The sequence below is a fragment of the Amblyraja radiata genome, chromosome 26 (assembly GCF_010909765.2).
Source record: "Amblyraja radiata isolate CabotCenter1 chromosome 26, sAmbRad1.1.pri, whole genome shotgun sequence".
Classification (NCBI taxonomy): domain Eukaryota; kingdom Metazoa; phylum Chordata; class Chondrichthyes; order Rajiformes; family Rajidae; genus Amblyraja; species Amblyraja radiata.
The window spans coordinates 676398-694724 of record NC_045981.1 but is presented as its reverse complement, the minus strand read 5'-3'; the positions used below and the strand labels follow the sequence as shown (position 1 = coordinate 694724).

Below are 18327 nucleotides of genomic sequence, written 5' to 3'. Positions count from 1 at the left end.
TGGTCACAGGGAGAACGTACAAACTCTGTACAGACAGCACCTGTGGTCAGAATCGAACCCAGGTCTCTATTATTAGAAGGAAGCACTCTACCGCTGGACCACTGTGCTGCCACTAGTTAATCTGTAATATTGTGTATTATATGTTCTCCAGCTGAATAGCCTCCTCCTGCACCTATTTTCTATGTTTTCATTAGTGGAATCAAGGGATATGGGGAGAAGGCAGGCACGGGTTATTGATTAGGGATGATCAGCCATGATCACAATGAATGGCGGTGCTGGCTCGAAGGGCTGAATGGCCTCCTCCTGCACCTATTTTCTAAAGTTCCAATATAAAAGACACAAAACAGGTCAAGCAGCATCTCTGGAGAACATGGTTGGGTGACATTTTGGGTCAGGACACAATTCAGACCACAGTACTTTCTGATTCTGGACTGTGCTTCTGGGATGGAAATCTGGCTCTGATTATCCGGATTCACAGGAACTCCCAAACCGGTCAAAGTAAACTTCATAACTACCATTGCAGCCTCAGAACAGCTGAGAGTGACAAGGGATTAAATCTGAGGAAAGGTCCCAACCCAAAACTTTGCCTATCCATGTTCTTCAAAGACGTTGCCCGACTCCAGTACTCTGTGTGTTTTTGTGTAAACCAGCGTCTGCAATATTTTCCATATTATGGGATGAAGTAATTGGTCAAACACCAGACCCGACCTTTATTATTTCTCTGAAAAGCGCACTGCTGAACACATCAGACTTTACTGTGACATGCAAAGTAAGAAAAGACCTTCTAATCTGAGGCCAAGAGATTTGTGGTACAGCTGTGAAGGTAGATGATCAAGTAAAGGTAACACGAACAACATCAATAGTAACAGCAACAGCAACAACACCAGTAAAATATGTGCAGTTCTAGCAGCAATGAGGATAATTAACACATCAACTATACAATGCAATCATCTGTAGAAGCTTGAAAGTGTGCACCACCAGACTCAGGAACAGCTTCCCCTGTTATCGGGGCTTCTTACAATCCTTCCATAAGCGAGGGTATTCTGTACCTTATTGCAGGCACTGGACTTTGTTTCTGAACCTGCTGTGTTACAATTCTGAGATAGACACAAAATGCTGGAGTAATTCAGGCAGCATCTCTCGATAGAAGGAATTTCTTCTATCCAGAAATGCTGCCTGTCCTGCTGAGTTACTCCAGCATTTTATCTTTGGCGTAAACCAGCATCTGCAGTTCCTTCCTATAATGCTGAGAACTACATTCTGCACTCTGTATGTTTCTCTTCACTTTACCTATTGTACTGGTGTTGTTTTGATTGCATTTATATATAGTATTATTTGATTTGACTGGACAGTATGCAAAACAAAGATTTTCACTGTACCGAGGTACATGTGACAATAATAAACTTAAACCCATCTCATAGGAGGGAACTATGACTGCAGCCAAATCGACAAAATGAAGATGGGATTTTTTATTACTAATAACTGGTACCTTTGTCAATTTTGCAAAAGATATCATACTTAATTTTCAGATGCTGGTAAATTGTTACATACCTCTTGACAATATCACGCAAAGGCCATCAGTTTCTGATGAAGGATCCCAACCCAAAACACCACCTATCTGTGTTCTTCAGAGATGCTGCCTGACTCGCTGAGTTACTCCAGCACTTTCTGTCTTTTTTTGGTAAACCAGCATCTACAGTTCCTTGCATCCCCATCAGTTTCCATTACAGTTCAATTGCACCCAGCTCTACCTACTATATCAAAATTGCCTGAAAGTTTGTCCAACACCAAATACTCTGTAGTTGTGCCAGAGGGCTTGTTTCTGTGCGATATAACTCTATGATTTGTTTGGATGAGCAGAAATGTCTGTAAGATATTTTCCAATTCTCAGTTCAGTTTATTGTCACTGAGGTACCGTGAAAAGCTTTTGTATTACTGTACTCCAGAGTCGAGGAATCAAGGTGAGGTTGAAGGTGAGTGGATAGATTTAACAAAAGGGCAACTTTTTTTTTCACATGTGGGTATATTAAACAAGCTTCCAGAGGAGGTGGTTGAGGCAGGTACTATAACAACATTTAAAAGACATTTGGACATGGGCCAATGTGTCCAATAAATGTAAGGGATATGGTTCAAACGTGGGTAGATGGGACTAATGTAATTTGGTCGGCATGGGCAAGTTGGACTATAGGGCCTGTATGATTATATGACTCTAAGTGACTTTTGAAAGCCATTATTTTCAATCCTTGTCGAACAGTTAATGAAGCACATTCTTAAAGTACATTTTACTTTGTTCCGTTGGTTAAAAATAGCCCTGAATTATTAAACACAGAATGTAGGTTAACCTTGGAATTTTGCTCAATATTTCAGTACTTTTTTTTCAAATATCTTGGCCTAAATTAGCAAGTATCAGGTGAAAATGTGCCATGCATCTAACCTCAAAACATCAATTAGAAACTCTTCATCTTCAGATGCAACTGCCCGATGAAAGGCCATTATGTATAACACCATTTCTGGCAAAATATTGCCTGTGACACAGACTGCTTTTTGAATATTACATTTAGGTTTATTAGTGTCATGTGTACTGAGGTACAGTGAAAACATTTTGTTGCATGTTCTCCAATCAAAGAAAATACTAGACATGATTACCATCAAGTTGTCTACCATGTACAGATGCAGGATAAATGGTATAACGTTTAGTGCAAGATAAAGTCCAATAAGGTTCAATTATAGATGGTTTGAAGATCTCCAATGGTAAATAGGAGCTCAGGACCACTCTCTAGTTGGTGATAGAATGGTTCAGTTGCCTGATAACAGTTGGGAACAAACTATCTCTAAATCTGGAGGTGTGCATTTTCAAACATCTGTACCCCTTGCCTGATGGGAGAGGGAAGAAGTGTAGATGAAGTCAATGGAATGAAGGCTGGGGTTCGTATGGTCTATGATCCACAACTCTCTGCAATTCCTTGCAGTCTTGGGTGGAGCTTTTCCCAAATCATACTGTGATGCCTCCCGATAAAATGCTTTCTATGGCACATCTGTAGAAGTTGGTGAGAGTTGTTGGAGACGTGTCGAACTGCCCAAACCTTCTAAGGAATTGTAGGCATCAATGTGCTGTCATGGCCATAGCTTCCATGTGACTGGGCCATGATAAGTGGCCGGTGACATTTATTCCTAACAACTTGAAGCTTTCAAGTATCGCTATTTATTGTCATGTGTGCAGAGGTACAGTGAAAAGCTTTCATTTGCAAGCTATCCATTCAATTCAAATAAAACCAGACATGAATACAATCAAGCTGAACACAATTACAAATGTTTGAACCAAGACAGAAATACCAGAGTGTGGATATAACTTCATACATTTGTTTCTTGATTAACTCATTATGCATTTAACTTGTCAACTCTTCTGATTTCAGAGTCAGAAAATTCCCCTAAATCTTCCCGATATGGATGCGTTATTACGCTTACCTCCTTGGTTTTGAGCAATATCTTTTCAATCAGGATTAAGAAGCTCTGGGGATCTCTGCTTACGAGCTCTTCGAGGCTCCAACGGTTCATACAGAACCCAGCTGAGAAAGAAAAGCAACATTGGAAGAGCAATGATTAACTTCGAGTGATTATTTTAGTTTAGAGATACAGCGCGGAAACAGGCCCTTCGGCTCACTAGGTCCACACCAACCAGCGATCCCCGCACATTAACACTATCCTACACTAGGGATCATGTTTACATTTATACCAAGCCATTAACCCACAGACATATACGTCTTTGCCCTCTAAAACCCACGCAGGTCTTGGGGAGAACGTGCAAACTCCGTACAGACAAGCACCTGTAGCCAGGATCGAACCCGGGTCTCTGACGCTGCAAGCGCTGTAAGGCAGCAACTCTACCGCAGCGCCACCGTGCCGCCCTTGCGTTTGCTGGGGTCAATTGTAATTTTTACTACTGAGCGGAAAAATTGAAGAAATTACATTGGCACCGAAATAAGACACAAAGTGCAGGAGTAACTCAGCAGGTCAGGCAGCATCTCTGGAGAACATGGAATGGCAACGCTTTGGGTCGGGACCCTTCTTCATTCTGAAACATCCCTATCAGTTATGTGTGTTTTCCCAAGATACTGCCCGACTTGAGTTACTCCAGCACTTTGTATCTTTTCTTGGTAAACCAGCATCTGCAGTCCCCCATGTCTAAATTGGTCACCTGTTTCGCATCTTACTCGAGTCTCATTTCAACATAAAAAGGATTCTTGAGCTCTCGCCCACAGTTAACCTGTCGCAATGATTATTACCAGATAGGAATGAGCCAAATGCCTCTTGTGCATTCAACATTTTAATGCTTCTACCATGGATTACTGTGCCTGTAGGTGTCGAAGCCCAGGAATCTGCATACTTCACTAAATATCATTGCTTCACCAGCTCCTCAGACTCCCATTAAATCAGATTTAATCAAATTTTATTCAAATGTTATAAACTCTTTATGAATATACATGCCTGGTAACACTATAGGACTTTAGGGCAGCCCAGTGGTGCAGCTGGGAGAGCAGCTGCTTCATAACGCCAGAGACCCGGGTTCAATCTTTCACCTCGGGTGCTGTCTGTGTGGAGTTCGCACATTTTCCCTGTGACCGCATCGGTTCCTCCAGGTGCTCCAGTTTTCACCCACATTTAAGACGTGCCAGTTTACAGGTTAATTGGCCTCTGTAAGATTTCCCCCAGTGTGTAGGGAGTGCCTACAGAAGTGGGTTAGCATTGAACTAGTGTGAACGGGTGATCAATGGTTGGGATGAATTTGGGGGGTAAAAGTGCCTATTTCCTTGCTGCATAGCTAAACTAAACTGAATGAAATACGGAGTAACTCAATGAGTCAGGCAGCATCTCGAGAGAGCATGGATAGTCAATGTGTCGGGTTGAGCTGGTGCTAAACTAATACGCATGTTAATTTAGAACGTGGCCCTGAATCTGGACGTGTGCGTTTTCACAATTCCACGCCCCTCTTCCATCAGGCTAGAGGTACAGAAGTGTGAAAATACACATATCCAGATTCAGGGACAATGTTTTCCCAGCTGTTATCAGGCAATACAAACATTCTAGAGAGCAGTCCTGAGCTGCTACAGACCTCGTTGGAGACCCTCGGACTGTCTTTGATCGGACTTTACTGGCTATATTTTGCACTGAACATTATTTGCGTAATTCCCTTCACCGTGTTCTGTACACTGTGGATTGTGGCTCGATTGTAATCACGTATAGTCATTGTACCTCGGTAAACGTGACAATAAACTAAACATATTGCTTTATCTTTCAGAACATTTATGGTTGTTGAGGAAACTGTTACTTAAGGATTGTTTTTTGAAAAAGATTTATATTGTCATGGGCTAATAGGAAATGGTAATGACTTGATTTAGTACATTGCTAATTTTAAAGTTTTACCAAGTTGAAAATTGAATTTCAACCTAGTTCCCATTTTCCACACAGATGTACAAACAAAAACTGCTCCATATAGTGCTGAGTAATTAATGTACCCCAGAGTGCTCGTACTTACCATAAAGGCTCTATTTATAGACTGTATTACCGTAGGTTTGGAACCAAAGTTACACTGTTTCTCATTTGGAATGTATTTTTTGATGTTTTCAAGTGAAAATATATAATGTGCTGATGATTTTCCTTTACAAAGCTAAAAATAACCCAGTTTCACATCTACAGGCAGAAACTATTTCCAATGATACCCATTCTATTTTTAGAAATGCTGGAATAACTCAACGGCTCAGGCAGCATCTCTGGAGAACATGGATTGGTGACATTTCGGGTCTGGACCCTTATTCAAAATGAAGAAGGGATCCAACCTGAAAAGTCGCCTGTCCATCTGAAGAAGGGTCCTGATGGGAAACGTCAGGGAAGAAAGCTAAAGTGGGGAGGAGTGGGACAAATTCTGGTGGATACACGCGAGTGGGGGGCAGGGGGAGGGGTTGGTTGATAGGTAGATAATATTGGACAAAGACCAGAGATGAAAGGACAGAATGGTCTGAAGAAGAGTCCCGACCCAAAACGTTGCCTATCCATGTTCTCCAGAGATGCTGCCTGACCTGCTGAGTTACTCCAGCACTCTGTGAAACGTCACCTATCCATGTCCTCCAGAGATGCTGCCTGACCTGCTGAGTTACTCCAGCTCTTGTTTTATTTGCAAACCAACAGTTGCGTTTCCTGCCTAATCTAGTTAATTTGACTCGTTAAGGGTATGGACAGGAAATAAAATAAGTGGTTGAATTTTGACAAAAGCACCCTTTAATCCAAACCACTATGTGTAGATAATCAAACACACAGGACAGACTATCAACTAATGCGAATCAGTCTGAAGGAGAGTTCTGACCTGAAGCAATGCCGATCCATTCCCTCCTCAGATGCTGCCTGCCCCACTGAGTTCCTCCAGCACTTTGTGTTTTATGAAGAGAACTTGCCTCTTCTTCAAATAACAGCATGTTATCTATCACATCCACTTGAGAAAATAGATGTTAATTTAGAAACATAGAAAATAGGTGCAGGAGTAGGTCATTCGTCCCTTCGAACCAGCACCCCCATTCAATATGATCATGGTGGATCATCCAAGATCAGTATCCCATTCCTGCTTTTTCCCCATATCCCTTGATTCTGTTAGCCCTAAAAGTTAAATCTCTCTTGAAATCATCCATTGAATCATCCATTGAATCATCCATTGAATCATCCATTCCCGCCTGAGGCAGCAAATTCCCCAGATTCAAATTTACTGCCAAACGGTCCAAACTTTGGCACCTCAATGTTCCCTCATTGTGTAGGAAGGAACTGCGATGCTGTTTTACACCAAAGCTAGCCACAAAATGCTGGAGTAACTTTGCGGGTCAGGCAGCTTCTCTGGAGAAAAGGAATAGGGGATGTTTCGGGTCGAGACTGCTCTTTAATTTGCTCCCTCGTAACCGTGTTCAACTCTTACATAGTCTGCCCATTGTTCTGGAATGGAACATGAACTCACAACGTTCTTACGCAAAAGATGAATAGACCACCACTGAAACAAAGCAAACAAAAAAATCCAAATGCTAATCTAATAGCAAGAAAATATATGAACATTACAAATGACTTGACTAATTTTGAAAAGGAAATTTCTTTTTGACTGAATCAGTTGTGGCTTTAGATCAGAGATAGACACAAAATGCTGAAGTAACTCAGCGGGTCAGGCAGAATCTCTGGAGAACCTGGATAGGTGATATGTCGGGTCAGGACCTGACTTTATTAGTCCTAACTACTATTTTCCATGTAAGTCAAATATTTTATTTTGTAAATTAACAAAGGATTAGTATTCCAGAAGCATTCCCTCCTTTCTAATCAAACTTATTTTATCTTTGAAGAAAGACACGAAGTGCTGGAGCATCAGTGAGAAGCGTTCTGACACGAAGCATTACCTATCCATGCTCCCCAGAGCTACTGCCTGACCCGCTGAGTTACTCCAGCATTTTGTGTCCATCCTTTGTGTAAAGGAGCATCTACAGTTCTTTGTTATTACATTTTATTTAGTAGTTGTTGCACCTCGTGTATGTTGGCACCACAACATTCAAGGCTACACACGACCCAGGGCTTACAGATAGTGAGAGATAATGTAGGCTTGTTTGTGTTCTTAGAAATGGAGAGGATGTCAATATTAAAATAAAAATCTGAATGAACAGTGCACATTGCATTTGGTAAACATGGCCTTTTGTCACCGATTACCAATAACATTCAGCAAACACAACCTTTGCATCACTGATGATTTATATCATACATTATTTCAATGATGCAAATGTGTTTATCTCATCCATTTATCAAACTCCCCACACCTTACACCCACAACCAGTGCGATTTGAGCCGTACATGCTTGTTCACCAAAGCACAAAGTACAAAACATTACTCATTTTCTGAATTAATCACATGTACCTGCGACACAGTGATCGTTGCTGCCTTACCGCGCCAGGGATCCAGGTTCGATCCAGACCACGGATCTCTGTCTGTACAGAGTTTGTATGTTCTCCCTGTAACTGTGTGGGTTTTCTCTGGGTGCTCTGGTTATCTCTCACACTCCAAAGACATACAGGTTTGTAGTTTAATTGGCTTCGGTAAAAATTGTAAATTGTCTCCAGTGTGTGGGATAGGGCTCGTGTACGAGGATCTCTAAATTGTTTCCACACTGTATCGTTAAAACTAAACTAAACTAAAGCATCAACTTAGTAAGCATCAACTTAGTAAATCACACTAGTTAATGTAGTGGACTGAAAAATATTGAGTTGTTTAATTTACACATATTTTCAACAAAATTTGCATTTCACAATCTCAATGAATTTAATGATCTATGTTTCTGATTGTAAATAGCAATGTTTAGAGGTGGTATAAATAGCGAGAGATGCTGCAGAGATAGATGTGTTCTTAGAAATGAGAAGGTAAAATGAGGTATGCCAAACATGCTTGTGGAAAAACTAAAAGAAAATGGGAGTGTTACATCATTAAAGCAGGTCAGTCATAAAGTGAAATCAGAGTGGTCAAATATACTGTCACATGACCTGAATAGTGGTCTCACCTGATCTTAGAATGTTTTTAAAATTGATGGCACATTACAAGGCCAAAATGTGGAGTTTGTTTAGTTTAGTTCGTTGTCACATGTACCGAGGTACAGTGAAAAGCTTTTGTTGCGTGCTAACCAGCCAGTGGAAAGACAATATATGATTACAATCGAGCCGTCCATGATAAAGGGAATAACGTTGAGTGCATCTGGAGGTGTGCATTTTCACTCTTCTGTACCTTTTGCCTACTGGGGGAGAGGGGAGAAGAGGGAGTGACCGGTGTGAGACTGGCCCTTGATTATCGATTATGCTGGTGGCCTTGCCGAGGCAATGTGAGGTGTAAATGGAGTCAACGGAAGGGTGATAGACACAAAATGCTGGAGTAAACCATTGAAACCAGAACGAGAATCAGAACCCAGACCAGCTTCATGTTCCCTTTGGCTACATTATAGTGCCACTGGGTACAACTCAGTTCACTGTCTTCAGAACAGGCTCGTAAATGTCATACAAGATATGATTTTTAAATGTTGATAAGGGCGAGGTTCAAGAGCATGTGCTGAAACCAGCTCCTTAGGTTAAATGAACAGTTTTAAGACAAATCTGTGACCATTATTAATCAGTTACAACTTTAACAGTAGCCAGGATCTGTCAGGATAAATATTGCTGAACATCTTGCAATTATTACACCTCATTCTCGAGGTGTGGCTTCATCAGCACTGTGTGCAATTGTAATAATACTTCCCTGTTTCTGAACTCCAAACCCTTTGCAAAAAGGCCAACATACCAGTGGCCATTCTAACAATTATTGCACTGCCTGTTAACATCTTGTGATTCATGCACAAGAATTTCTAGAGCTCCGCACGCTTCACTCTTTGCAATTTCCTTCCATTTAGATAGTTGATGGTCCCAGGGGTATCTACTATCATCCAGCACACAATCACTCCACACTTTTAAATCTCCTTTCCACTTGTACTTTTATCACTATTTCTAACTGTACCTTGTGTTTGACTTGATTATATTAATGTATACCATAGACAGTATACTATGGGATTCCACATCAGCCTGGTTTAGGAACAGCTCTGCCCAAGAACACAAGAAGTTGCAGATTGTAGTCGAGGTAGCCCAGTCCATCACACAGACCATACTTCCCACTATTGATTCCATCTACACTTCATGCTGCCTCAGAAAAGCAGCCAACATAATCAAGGAGTAACTCAGTGGGTCAGGCAGCATATCTGTTGAAGAAAAGGTGGATGATGTTTCGAGTCAGGACCCTTCTTCAGACTCTGAGTTACTCCATCACTATGTGTATCTTTGGTATAAACCAGCATCTGTAGTATTTTGTTTCTACATTTTGTCGAGTCTGAAGAAGGGTCCCAACCCAAAACGTTACCCAACCTATTTTCTCTAGTGATACTGCCTGACCCACTGAGTTACTCCATCACTATGTGTATCTTGGGTATAAACCAGCATCTGCATGTTTCATGTGAGCATACAGCTAACTATTTGATTCATCGCTAACCCTGTCAGGAAGTTAACAGTTAATGTTTACGTTTGTGTAAGTGTGAAGCACACAACAGATGGGACAGCTATTATCAGGCCACTGAACCATCCTATCACCAACTAGAGATTGGTGCTGAGCAACCATCTACTGTACATCATTGAAGACGCTCAGATTATCTTTAATTTGACTTCACCTTGCACAAAATGTTCTTCTCTTTACCCTGTATCTGTACACTGTGGACGGCTCGATTGTGATCATGTATAGTCTTATCCGCAGACTGGATAGCACATAACTAAAAATATTTTCACTGTACTTCATTACATGTGATAATAATAAACCAAACTAAACATGGCATAGAACAATGAACAAAGTCTGGAACCCTTTCCTATGTCTGCTGACCAGAGTCTCATTTCCCATTCCACTGACTGCTTCAATGCTGCGGTTGAAACTGGGACTGAGGTCATGCAGCTCATCTTGGAATAGAGTATTTAAAGGGTTTGCATCATCTAACTTCAGCTGATTATTGCAAAGGCTGAGGGGAAGCCCCATCTACCTAGCAGTGACTCCATCAACCATGTTTACTGTCATTCCTCAGTAGTCACTCATTCCCTAAGGAAAGAAAACATTTAGAAGGTTTAGAGATGTATGGTCACGGGGAGAAGGTACAAACTCTGCACAGACAGCACCTGTAGTCAGGATCAAACCCGGGTGTCTGGCACCATAAGGAAGCAACTCTACCGCTGTGCCACTGTGTCACGCCCAGATCTAGGTAATGTTTAAACCACATCTGTAGCCTCCTTCACTGAAAGCCAGTGATCATCCACCAGGCATGTGACAACTAGTGACATAACCGGTGGGACCAAGGCAGACACAAACTGCTGGAGTAACTCAGTGGGACAGGCAGCATGTCTTGAGAAAAGGAATGGGTGACATTTCGGGTCGAGACCCTTCTACAGATTGATTACACTGATGACCAAATACACAAGGCATGCAGGCAAGAGCAGAATTCACAAGCAGCTTCTTTAAGTAGCAACTGGTGAACGGCCAATAGTAATATGCTGCTAACAGTTCCAGCACCAGTCCAGGAAAAGCCAGACGTGAAAACATTCAAAGCCTTCAACACCATGATCTCAGCCCAGCTCTGATACTAGAGTTGTGGCTGTAGCACTTGGTAAAAATCAATGATAATCTCTGCACCAGCGAGAATAAGGTGTCCTGATTCTCATTCCACCATTGCCTTCCTCAACAGCTGCTCCTGTCCTCAGGGCCTCCACCGTTGAACGTGACACACACAATACACCTTTCTTACCACCCCATCCACTTGTGCTGTTGCTTTCCAGGAGCGATGGACTTGAACTCCTCAATCCCTCTGTACATCAAGGCTCCCGCCATGTGCAGTCTGTCACGTCACCTCACACCCCTCTGGGCTAAACTCCATCTGTCATTTCTCTGCCAAAGTTTTCAACTGATCTAATTCCCTTCCAGCATTTTGTTTTACTAAGGTTGGGCCTAAGGTGGAACCTAGCTCAGTGAGACTGCCCAAGGTGATCAGGGATCTCTGTCTGGGCTGATCCCAGAACCATTCCAATAGCAGTTAGACACCGACTAGGTGCCGTTATTGGCAGGATCAAGGGAAACTAAGGGTTATCCCAACACAAACCCTCCTTCTAAAGAAAATTTATGATCTAACATCAGAATTATTTTGAAATAGCTACGTGAGGATAATTTTCATGAATGACTTCATCTTGTTACGCACTCCACTTTAAAAAGACATGTAGAAATATTTCAGGATGTTACACAGTTTTAAACAGTCATCATATCAGATCAAGAAGGCCCAGCAGCGACTCTACTTTCTGAGGATCCTCAGGAAAAACAACCTGGAGGAGAAGCTGCTGGTGTCCTTCTACCGCGGCTCCATCGAGAGTGTGCTGGCGTACTGTATAACCACATGGTATGCCAGCTGCTCTGCAGCGGACAGGAGAGCCCTTCAAAGGGTCATCAACACCGCACAAAAAATCACTGGCTGCCCACTGCCCTCCCTGAAGGACATCTTCAGCTCTCGCTGCCTTGGCAGGGCAGCCAACATCCTGAAGGACCCTTCCCACCCTGGACACAACCTGTTCCACCTGCTGCCCTCTGGCAGACGGTACAGGTCTTTCAAAACTCGCACAAACAGACTCAGAGACAGCTTCTACCCCATAGCCATACGTGAACTTAACAATGCAAAATAAGAAATAACACTCACATTCAACTGAATGGTTTTACCTCAGCTGCTATTGTTATTTATCTGTAATTTTTTATGTATATATATTTACCTTTTCTTATATATTTAAAATTGCTCTTGTGAATTGCACCATGGGATTGACTTTTAAATTTCGTTGTACCATGTGCAATGGCAATAAAGAGATTAATTCATTCATTCATTCATCAGCAAGTGTCAATGTGAATTACTATGAAATCATTTCCCTGCTTGAATTCCGAGCTGGAATTGTCATGGTATGGACAGTGACCCACCTGAAGCAAGTTTCTGTTATAATGGTCAGACCAGGCCCGTCCATATTATTTGTTACTTGGACCAACAGTGGGGAGACATTAGGAACTGCAGGTGGTGGAATCTTGAGTAAAACACAAAGTGCTGGAGTATCTCAGTGGGTCAGCAGTGTTGCTGGAGAACATGAATAGGTGACATTATGGGTCGGGACCCAACTTATGATCCTTCTTCATGATCTCAGAATGCTATTCTTGAAAATGTGTCTGCAGTTACAATTGTGGCTTTAAAAACAGAATTAGCTAATTATTTGAAGGTAAAATATTTTCGAGCTATTGAGAGAAGAACAGGCGAATGACAGTAACTACTTTGGTCTTTAGGTTTTGGGTGTTTTTGAAGGGTCGCGATCTGAAACATCTCCTGTCCATGTTCCCCACAGATACTGCTGACTCGTGGGTTACTCCAGCACTTTATGTTTTCTTTGGACTAGCAGTCCACCATTTTAGAACAAAGTACATTTTAGTACAGATCTACAATTCAGAGTTCAATGTAAGGATGCATTTACAGCTCCCAATGAACTACTGTTAATTTATCTATACAATATAGATATACTATCTACAATAGATATTTATCTATACAATATACAGAAGTGGCGATACAGTGCTTGGAGTTGCTGCCTTACAGCACCAGAGACCCAGGTTCGATCCTGACTATGGGTACTGTCTGTATTGAGTTTGTACATTCTCCCTGTGACTGCGTGAGTTTCCTCCGAGTTCTCTAGATCCCTCCAAAGATGAACAAGTTTGTAGGTTGTTGGCTTTGGTAAAATTGTAAATTGACCCACGTGTGTAGAATGGTGCTAGTGTACAGGTGAACACATATCTGTGCCAATTCGGTGGGTCGGGGGCTGTTTCCGCACTGTATCTCCAAAGACTAAAACATTTTACAATTTATGTGCCTTTTGAGAAGAACATGCAAATACTAATTTCAATTAGCAATATTATCTCACTATCTTACTAAAGGCATTTTAAGTCATCATTGAGAACCATGAAAGATTTAAAAATTCAACAAGTTAAACAAACCATTAACAACTAGCAGGTGTATATTTTGGAACAAAGAGGCTCACCTTTCCAATTCGAAGAACTATTTCTGTCCAATCCATGTAAACATCTTTCCAGAGCGTGATAAATGCGATCTTCTGTGCAGGAAGTATGCTGCATTTTATATCATCTCCTTAAAGAACCAAAAGACATTGAAGAACTTCAATGATACTTCAATAGAGAAGAGCTGACTATTCAGGTTAAAGAACATAAAATAACAAAGGATATAAGAAGCGAATACTCAACCCACAGTTTAAACTGATAAAGCTGCTGTTGTGGAGACTTGGACCTTTGACGAGGCTTTCTCATTTTTTGAAACTTTAAAGAGCGTTTTTTTCTTGTGGAGGAAAGAATAACATTTCCTCAATTTCATAACGTCAAGTAGTTTTACTAAACTCAGGAAGTCTCATGTCACTACGAGAGCAAACTAAATGAGGTCATGGTATTGAGCACTCAGTTGCAAATGTGCCAAAGAAAAATACACCAAAAAGAAATATTACATCTCAACAAAATGCTTCAATTTTAAACAACACTTCCACTGCTTTCTCACTTTCCCATGCCTCCCCCCCCTCACCCAAATGTATACCCATTGCTCCCATTATCCAGCCCTCTTCCCCTTACATTTCCCACCCCCCCCCCTTTATCTGACACCCCTTTGTCTCCTGTTCATCTCTAACCTTTGTCACTTACTCCACCCATTTGCCAATCAACCCCCCCAACTGTATCCACCCATCACTTGCCAGACTTTGTCCCGCCACTACCTCTGCTCCAGCTTACTACCCCCAACAACAATCAACCCGAAGAAGGGTCCCGGCCCGAAACACCAACAATCCATTCCCTCCGCAGATGCTACCTGACCCGCTGAGTGCCTCCAGTACTTTGTCCTTTGCTCAAGATTCCAGCATCTGCAATTGTTAGTGTCACAATATACTCTTGTATATGTACAGTCAGATCAATCTACAAGACAATCTGATGTATTTTACCACAAAAAAAGTAATTTGATTTGTGCTGTCTTTGTAAACTTTCCACATCATCTGATTTCAAACGTTGTCAGAAACAGCTGATGTTGACTGTGGCTTTTTACACTTAATTCCAATGGCAAACGTTTCACATACAGAGAGAAAGCTCAATAAATCAACCGTACTAATCAAGAATCTATCTATCTCTGCCTTAAAAATATTTACTGACTTGGCCTCTACAGCCTTCTGTGGCAAACAATTTTCAAAGATTCACCACCCTCTGACAAAATTAATTCCTCCTTAACTCCTTCCAAAAGGAATATACTTTACTTCTGAGGCTGTGATCTCTAGTCCTAGACTCTCCCACTAGTGGAAACATCCTTTCCACATCCACTCTATCCAAGCCTTTCTATATTCGGTACATTTCAATGAGGTCCCCCCCTCATTCTTCTAAACTCCAGTGAGTACAGGCCCAGTGCCGTCAAACACTCATCATATGTTAACCCACTCATTCCTGGGATCGTTCTTATAACCTTCCTGGCTCTCCAGGGCCAACACATCCTTCCTCAGATATGATGCCCAAAATTGCTCACAATACTCCAAATGCAGCCTTAGAGCCTCAGCATCACTTTGTTTTTCTAATCTAACCCATTTGAAATAAATGCTAGCATTGCTTTACCTTGTTTACTACCGATTCGACCTGCAGATTAACGTTTTGTGAATCCTGCACCAGCACTCCCGAGTCCCTATGCAACTCAAATTTCAGGATTCTCTCCCATTTAGAAAACAGTCTAAATATAGTATGTGAAAATAGAAGATACTGAAGCTTGAAGCATGCATCACCAGACACAGGAACAGCCTCTTCCCCTCAGAATGTTTTCCCATAAAGTCCGGTATAGCACGTATTTGGATACCTACCTCTTTGTAACATTGGACTTTGTCTCTGGAACTGTTACACTATAATGCTAACAACTATATTCTGCACTCTGGCATCTTTCTCTTCACTTTAATTCTGTACTTGAGCTTGGCTTGCCTGTATTAATGTATCATATTACCTGATTTGATTAGATCGCACACAAACAAAAGCTATTCACTGCACCTTGGTCCACGTGACGATAATAAATAACAACCCTAAATAAATGGAGTGTTCTCACTACACTTCCAGCTGCAAATACCATGATGTCCAATGTAGAAATTACCCCACTATATATGTTGCCTTGCCTGTTCAGGAAATATCTTGGGTTTTTTGGCAACAGGTCTGGCATGGCCAAATGGGTTAATATACATTTAGGTTTTTCCTCTGAGTTTTGGATCAATGATGAAAAAGAAAAAAAGTCTTGTACCAAAAGACTTGTGTTGGGGAGGCACAGTGTATCAGCAATAAAGTTGTGTGCCTTACAATGCCAGAGACCCGGGTTCACTGCTGACTACAGGTGCTGTCTATGTGGAGTGTGTACGTTCTCCCTGTGACCACGTGTGTTTTCCCAGAGTTTCCTCCAATAGTCCAAAGATGGCAGGTTTGTAGGTTAAGTGGCTGCTGTAAATTGTCCCAGGCGTGTGGGATAGAGCTAGTGTAGGGGTGAGGCCTTGGTTGGGGCGAAGGGCCTGTTTACACGCTGTATCATTAAACTAAAACAAATTATACTTAACTAAAAACAGGAAACAATGGAAAAACTCAGCAGGTCTGACAGCATCAGGAGAAAGAGAAACAGTCAACTTTTTGGGGCTGTGACTCTCTGACAAACTGAAGCCACTGGATTTGTGGCAAATAAACCTTTCTAAAGAATGGAGACCTGGAGAGAACACTTCACACAATAACACAGTCGAGTGTAAGTAGCACTGGTTTAAGCAAGATAAGCCAGAAGAGATGAAAGTAAAGATTATATATTTTTTGTTTTTAGTTTAGTTAAGAGATATAGCGCAGAAACAGGCCCTTTGGCCCATTGAGTCCGCGCCGCCCATCAATCCCCACACACAAGCACTATCGTACACACTAGGAACACTTTATATTTTTTACCAAAGACAATTAAACTACAAACCTGTACATCTTTGGAGTGTGGGAGGAAACCGGAGCACTCGGGGAAAACCCACGCAGTCACAGGGAGAACGCACAAACTCCATACGTAGTCAGGATCGAACCCGGGTCTCTGGCGCTGTAAGGCAGCAACTCTACCTCTGCGCCACCGTGCCACCCTATCTTTGGCCACAAAGGCAGATAACTGTGCCATAAAGGCTTGAAAGGAGACTCTGGGAATTGTTCAGGTTGGCACTGTAAGCACTACAGCAGCCCACCCAGAATTGAAATGATTGAACTGAGATAACCATATAACAATTACAGCACGGAAACAGGCCATCTCGACCCTTCTAGTCCGTGCCGAACACATAATCTCCCCTAGTCCCATATACCTGCGCTCAGACCATAACCCTCCATTCCTTTCCCATCCATATAACTATCCAATTTATTTTTAAATGATAAAAACGAACCTGCCTCCACCACCTTCACTGGAAGCTCATTCCACACAGCTACCACTCTCTGAGTAAAGAAGTTCCCCCTCATGTTACCCCTAAACTTCAGTCCCTTAATTCTCAAGTCATGTCCCCTTGTTTGAATCTTCCCTACTCTCAGTGGGAAAAGCTTTTCCACGTCAACTCTGTCTATCCCTCTCATCATTTTAAAAACCTCTATCAAGTCCCCCCTTAACCTTCTGCGCTCCAAAGAATAAAGCCCTAACTTGTTCAACCTTTCTCTGTAACTTAGTTGCTGAAACCCAGGCAACATTCTAGTAAATCTCCTCTGTACTCTCTCTATTTTGTTGACATCCTTCCTATAATTAGGCGACCAAAATTGTACACCATACTCCAGAATTGGCCTCACCAATGCCTTGTACAATTTTAACATTACATCCCAGAGACCCGGGTTCGATCCTGACTACGTATGGAGTTTGTGTGTTCTCCCTGTGACTGCGTGGGTTTTCCCCGAGTGCTCCGGTTTCCTCCCACACTCCAAAGATGTACAGAGATAATCCTCTGATATTTTCTGAACAAATCTACAACACCTTGTTGTACTTGTGTATAGCTTGATTGTATTCAAGTATGATATGATTTGCCTGGAAACCATGCAAAACAAAGTTTGTCTGTATCCTGCCACATGCAACAACTAGAAACCAATAATTGCAGATTTGCAAATTTGCAACATTTGCTTATCACAGATCAGATGTTTTTTTGTGGAATCCAGAAGACTATCCGTGGAAATGACTGACATCATTAGACAGAGTTAACTCTGGAGAGGTGCATCATGCAGACATGCAAAGTTGTGGAGTTAGTCAAAGATCAGTTAGTAATGCCGCCTGGTCAACAGCAGGAAGTAAACATGATGAAGCGTGAGATGAAAGGGAAAGCATTGCTAAAACTGTTTAGATGTAAACACAAAATGCATGGCAGTAAAAGAGTAACACTGCAGATGTGGAAAAGTGCAGGGGATGCCGATGTACCTGTCGAAAAGTCTTTTCAATTGTGTTATTTTACTTGCCAACGACCTCCTCTGCCAGCCCATTCCATAAACCCACCACCCTTTTTAAAAGAGTTGCCTCTCAGGTTGTTTAAATCGTTCCCCTCTGTCCTCTGGTTCTCGATTCCCCTTCCTTGGGTAAAAGATTCTGCACTCACCCCATCAAAACCCTTCCATGATTTTATACACTTCAAAAGATGACCCGTTGGCCTCCTGTGC

At 41.8% G+C, this 18327-nt stretch overlaps 1 protein-coding gene across 1 annotated transcript in view; it reads right to left on the bottom strand.

The window, feature by feature from the left end:
- pik3r5 (phosphoinositide-3-kinase regulatory subunit 5) overlaps positions 1–18327 on the bottom strand; it is a 75879-nt gene that overhangs the window by 48503 nt on the left and 9049 nt on the right. Inside the window, exons 2-3 of the mRNA XM_033044013.1 lie at positions 13668–13774; positions 3466–3566 (exon numbers count right to left, since the gene is read on the bottom strand). Coding sequence (XP_032899904.1) covers positions 3466–3566; positions 13668–13761 — 195 coding nt within the window. The 5' untranslated portion in view covers positions 13762–13774. The remainder of the gene's footprint in view (positions 1–3465; positions 3567–13667; positions 13775–18327) is intronic.